The sequence below is a fragment of the Marmota flaviventris genome, chromosome 2, assembly GCF_047511675.1.
Source record: "Marmota flaviventris isolate mMarFla1 chromosome 2, mMarFla1.hap1, whole genome shotgun sequence".
Lineage (NCBI taxonomy): Eukaryota > Metazoa > Chordata > Mammalia > Rodentia > Sciuridae > Marmota > Marmota flaviventris.
Window position 1 is genome coordinate 201,879,141 of NC_092499.1, and position 6,000 is coordinate 201,885,140.

At 61.4% G+C, this 6,000-nt stretch overlaps 1 protein-coding gene across 1 annotated transcript in view; it reads right to left on the reverse strand.

The window, feature by feature from the left end:
* Taf4 (TATA-box binding protein associated factor 4) overlaps positions 1-4,937 on the reverse strand; it is a 69,009-nt gene extending 64,072 nt beyond the window's left edge. Inside the window, exon 1 of the mRNA XM_027954176.2 lies at positions 3,703-4,937. Coding sequence (XP_027809977.2) covers positions 3,703-4,900 — 1,198 coding nt within the window. The 5' untranslated portion in view covers positions 4,901-4,937. The remainder of the gene's footprint in view (positions 1-3,702) is intronic.
* Between the last annotated feature and the right edge of the window lie 1,063 nt (positions 4,938-6,000).

Below are 6,000 nucleotides of genomic sequence, written 5' to 3' on the forward strand. Positions count from 1 at the left end.
CCCATCCAGGTTCACTCTGCACAGCCTGCACCACGTGGGCAGGCAGGCAGCACACACCTGTGACAACCTCAGCAGCTTTTGACTGGCAGCACGAGGCAGCCCGAGCACCAAACTCTTCAACCACTCTAGACATGGATTTGACTTAATAAAGCTGTCCTTACACGATTTCACAACTTCTACAGCAACATCTGATTTGAAATAGTGAAAATGTTACAAAACTTAGGAGGATGCACACCTCTTCTGGATGGAACTCCACATCTTTCACAAAATAGCCAACCTCACTTCACAGCCAGGAAACGGAGGATCCATGAACACTGTCCTCAGTCCCAGATCAAACAGCTACTGTGCATAAGTAATGTCTAAACTTCCAAGAACATCTCTTGAACCAAGGCACCTGCACTTTGAGCCACAGCTGGCCACCAAGACAGCAGCTCCCATAACTACAGTAGCAGCCCTACTTCTTCTATGGCCTGACTTTGGGACTAAGCCTCAGGAGAACCAGCCAAAAAGGTGCAGCCAGCCGCTAAGGGACTCTCCCTTCCCCACAACAGGTAACGCAACCGCCCTAGGGTGGGAAGCAGTGCCCCAGACAGTCTTTCAACACAGAGCTATCTTATGAAGCATCATCTTAAAAGGCAGCACGCAGACATCCCCAGGGCAGGGCATCTAGGCCAATGGGAGGACATGGCTTTCTGTCCTGGAGCAGGGACCTAGAACCACAGAAAAGTAAGTCCTACAAGAAATCACAATAAAAGGAGGCACATTAAGAAATGTGCCAATTGGCCACATTACAAGATAGCCTTTAAAATTAGCAGCTTCAACACAGCACCTACCTATCTAAAAAAGATCTTTTAAAACCACTTACCCACATGCTAATTTGGGGGTCAGATCACTTTCTCCGCTTTTCAACTCTGATCATGGACATTACGACGACTCTGACGTTAGACCACCCCAGGTTACACACGAGCAGCCAGTGCTTTCGGTGTTCTCGGACAACACCATGACAACGGCTACGACACTGTTTCCACACGTCTCTTAAGTCTTTTCCTCATCCTCAGTGGGTAGGACTTAGACTCGGGCACCTTCAAACGAGCAAATACAACTATAGTAACATAAATGTCTTACAAAACAGTCCTGACAAAGAATATCAAGACTGAGTTTGCTAAAACCAAATTCAGATGTTTAATTGAAGCTCAAAGGGCGCTGTGGGGATGGGGCTTTACTCAAGGTCCAGGGCTCAGCCTCAGGACAGTAGGAGAAAGCGGTCCTCCCTGCCTTCTCCCACCACGACCTCCGGCCAGGAGAGGTGCGAGGAGGGGCAAGGTTCCCCATTCACACTCCACATCCTACTCCACACCTGTGTGCAGCTCCGAACCCCTGCCCTCTCCTGATCCTCACTCCACCAGTCGGCATCACGGGGTCCTAAAATGAGGAGCTGTTGGCCACCTGTGAATTTTGTTGGACTTTACTTCCACCTTTGGTCTGTATGTTTTTATTACGAAGCATAGCGTCAATCAGAAGAGTTGAGCATTTTCTGATCCACCAATCACAGGCTACGGCTAAAGTATTTATAACCTATCACTGTAGCTCTCAAGAATGGACTGCCCCTGTTTAAGAAAGAAGTACCCTGGCTTGGAGCATTAATGGTGGACTTAACTATACTCATTCAGCTTTCACTATTAAAATAAAGTAACAGAATTGGTAAGTGTTTCTGATCAAAGAACTGAAGAGGGTCTTGAAGAAATGAATGTCAATATTTCATTTCCCAGAAAACACAGGGCCACTTTAAAGCACTGCTCCTGGGAGAGCATTTACACTCCAAGAGTGCAAGGGAGCTGTTCTCTGCTCCCCATGCGTGAGTCCTGATGCAGAGAACCAGGAGAAGGAACACACACAACCCTCCGTCTTTTTCAAGTTGTCTTCCAGTCAAGCACAGCCAGCTCTAAAACTGACCTTAAAACACAAGGCAGAAGTGAGTCTCAGGACAGCTCAAGAAGGCAAGGCTGCCCTTTTCAAATGTCTTCCTTCTCCCAAGTAGAAAAAAAGAGATAGGCTTTACCTGTAAGATGCTCAGAGAAAGAAACATGGCTAACCCCAGATGGCCACGGGTGAGAGGACGCCATGGGCACCTAGTCACCAGCTGTCATGATGAAAGGGCAGTGCAGGGACATCCTTGCTGCGAGGGAGGCACTGTTGAAACAGGCAGGACCACTGCAAGGGTGTTTTCCTAAGTAGATACAAATTACTGAGGCATTTCACCTAAAAGGCTACAACCATGAACCACCTTTTCAACACTAACAACTAAAACTCAGCCATATTTTCCACCAAAAGATCAAAACACACATAAACATCAACACAGAGCCTTCTAGCAAACACCCATCACTGCACATTCTTTAGTGCCCAAAGGTTGGCAAGGACACCCCACAAATTCTTGGGTGCTTCTCTCACATCTCCTCTTTTCCTCCTCAGAGCTGGGCAGCTCCTATTGCCAACCCAGAGTCACTGTTTCTGGCTCTCATGTCGCCCCGCTCTTGCCCCAGTGAAGCAGATCCCAATGTGTGACCAGCAGCCCTGAGACCCATGGGCAATGACAAGAAAACGTGCTCCTCAGAGGCTGCAGCTCTTTGAACTGACCCTCAGCTCTTCCCAACAAGCAGGAGAGGACTAGTGGCAGGGCCATGCTTTCCTCCCTCATCCACTACTACTGCCACTCCACGGTAGCAGCTGCAGCTGCTGCACACATCACTAGTACCAGAGAGGAGTGCTCAGAAGCCCAGCACTTCAGCCCAGCGTTCAGTGGGAGGGCTCCTGTCTGAGCACTCCCAAACAAAAGCAGCTTGGCATGTGATACCGGACAAGAGATCACCCGTCAAACCTCAGGGGCCCCAAAGAACTCAGGGTGACAAAGCAGAGGGAGTGTAGAGAAGGAAGAGGCTGAAGCAGATTCTGCACTAAAAGCATCCCCTGCACATGTGTTGGGCTCCACATCCCACCACCTCCTGCACCCCAGACTCCTGGCTGGGAGTGTCACACTGACCTCAGGGGATGGCAACAACAAAAGCCTAAGGCCACACTCAGGACCAACCTGGAGTTGAAACTCCTCCAGCATCTGAGCACTAGCTCTGCCTTTAGTAGCAGCAGGAAGCCCAAGCTTTCCATCCAGACTTCCCCACCTGGGGGGTAGGGGGTGCCCAGCCTGGACCTAACCTGCACAAGGAGGAGGATGCTCTCTGGCCCACCACAGCAGCCCTGAGTAATAATAATATTAATAATAATAATAATAATAATAATAATAATAATGAGGCAGCGGAGTTCAGCGAGGGCCCTGACACACGATGGGGTAAGCTCCGACACTGGGGAGCCCTCAGAGCAAGCATGACCCCGTGCTGCCCGAGCTAGCAGGGGCAGCAGCGCAAGACAGCCTCCACGAGAAGCCCCTGGGCGAGCAACTCAGAAGCGCAGACAGGCATCAAGGCCGCGAAACAGGGGCAGCCGACCCAAGCCAGGGTGGCCCAGTGGCCTCGCTGGCTCACCGGACACCCAGGATGGCCTCCGCACCTGGGCAGAGGCGCCCCTCAGCCGGCAGCCGCGGGCAAGCCGCGAGGCAGGCGGCCCGGACACAGCCCCAGAACGCAGCCCAGAACTTCCTGGATCGGCGGCCGCCCGACCCGCCCTCCCCTCCCACCCCGCGCGTCCACTCACCTGGAGGCAGCTGGAAGTTCTGGATGTTGGTCGGGTTCTGCGGCGGCTGCGGCAGGCGAGGGGCCAACACGGTGGGCGTCAGGGTGGCCCGGATCCCGCCGGTGGCGGCCGAGGGTGTCCGCGGCAGGCTGGGGGTCGCCGCGCCGGCCGCGCCTTTGGGCAGCCCCGCCGGGGGTCCAGGGGCTGGCGGCGGGCCGCCGGCGGGCCCCGGCAGCGCCCCTTGCATCGCAGGCCCGAGCAGCACGCCGGCTGCCGCGCCCGCCGCCGCCGGCCCCGCCGTCTTGGGCGGCTCGGCCTTGGCCCCCTGCGCGGGCGCGCCGGGCCCCGGCTGGCCGCTGAGCCCCGCGGCGCCCCCGGCGGCCGGGGCGGGGGCGGGGGCGGGGGCGGCGCCGGCCCCGTTCTGTGCGGCGGCGGGCGCGGGGGGCGCGGGCGCGGCGGGGAGGCCGGGCGGCCGGGCGGGCGCGGCGGGCGCGGGGGGCGCGGGCGGCGGGGGCGCGGCGGGCGCGGGCGCGGCGGGCGGCGAGGGCGCGGCGGGCGCGGGCGCGGGGGCCGCCTGGATGACGGAGCCGGCGGCGGGCGGCGGCGCGGGCCCGTTGTTGACCGGGCTGACAGCAGGTGCGGCGTGCGGCGCGGTGGGCGGCGCGGCGCTCCCATTCAAAGTTTGCGCGGCGCCGGGGCCGGGCGGGCCGGGCGGGCCGGGCTTGGCGGCGCCGGGGCCGGGGCCGGCGGGCGGGGCGGCGGCGGCGGGCTCGGGCCCGGCGGCGGCGGCGGCGGCGGCGGCGGCCGGGCAGGGCCCCGCGCTGGCCTCGGGCGGCGGCCTCAGCTTGGCGGGCGCCGGCGCGGGCCCTGCGGGGACAAGCGGGCGGCGTGGTGAGCCGGGGCCCGCGCGCCGCGGCCCCCCGCCCGCCGGCCGCGCTCTACCTGCGGGGGGCGGCTCCGGCGCCGCTGCGGGCGCGCCCTCGGCGGGGGCGGCCGGCCCTGCGCCCGCGGCTCCGGCCGGGCTGCCGCTCACAACATGGTTCCCGAGCGCGCCGGCGGCCGCGGCCCGCAGCTCGGGCGCGCGCGGCGCGAGGTGGTGGTGGTGGGCCGCGCTGGCCGCCAGCTGCGACTCGAGCGAGCCCACCAGGTCGCTCACCACTTTCTCGTCCACCTCGCTGTTGAAGAAGACCTCGTCCAGCAGATCCGAGCCCGCCGCCATCTTTCCTCCTCGCCGCCGCCGCCGCCGCCGCTCGGCCGAGCGCGCCTGGGCAGGAGGAGGTTCCAGCGGGGCGCGGGGCGGGCGGGGGGCGGCGCGCGGGGCGGGCGGGGGCGCGGCGGGGGACGGGGGGAGGGGCGCCGAACTGCGCAGGCGCGGCGGCGCGCGCCGCCCCCGCCCGCGCCCTGGCGTCGCTGATTGGCTGCGGCGCGGGCTTAAAAGGCGCGGCCAATGGCCGCGAGCGCCAGAGGCCGGGCGCGGGTGCGGGGTGTGGGTATGGGTACCGGTGTGGGAACGGGTGCGGGAGCGGGCGCTGGCTGGAGGGTGCGGCGGCGGCGGCGCTCGGGGCCGGCGGTCGAGGCACAGGCGGCGGGTCTGCTCTTTGTCTCCGCCGCTCCAAAATGGCTGCGGCGAGCCAGGCGGAGGACACCGCCGGACGACGTGGGCTCCCGCCGAGCGCCGGTAAGCGCAGCGCCTGCACCAGCCGCGCCCGGAAGCCGTCTTCTGCCCTTTATTTCTGTTTGGGGGAGGGAAGGGTAATAAATCGCCTAAACCGAAGTGTGCACGCACCTAGTCTCTACCGCTCTTCGGGCTGCACCGCACTCTCCACTTCTGGCAGGCGGGTGTTTTAAGCATTTGACGGTGTCATCGACACTGCCGTAGGTTTTCTTTTCTCCGCCCCTCCCCCACTGGAAATGCCCAGAAGCCGTGTCCAGAAAGGCCCCAGGCCGGGACCTCTCGGTCCCTAAGGCCCGGGGTCGTGCCGGGAGCACCGCGGGCGGGCGGGGCTGCAGACCTTAGAGGGACTGCTGCGCTCCTAAGCGGCGCTCCGGCGCTGTGCGTGATCCTCCCGCAGCCTTCCCAACCGCTTGATACCTGCAGTGCACGACCCTCTCCCCCTGTTCTCTTGACACCGATGTCCCTAAGGAGCAGCACAGATTGGCGCCTAGGAAAGGTGTTTGGGATAAATCCTATAAGGTATCAACGGGAATTTCGTATTTGAACGTTAGCCTCCAGAGGACCGGAATGTACATGAATATAGCAGGCTGGGTGTGAGGAAGCTGGGTGCGCTGGGAGCGAGCGTGAGGGCGCTGTGCCCCACT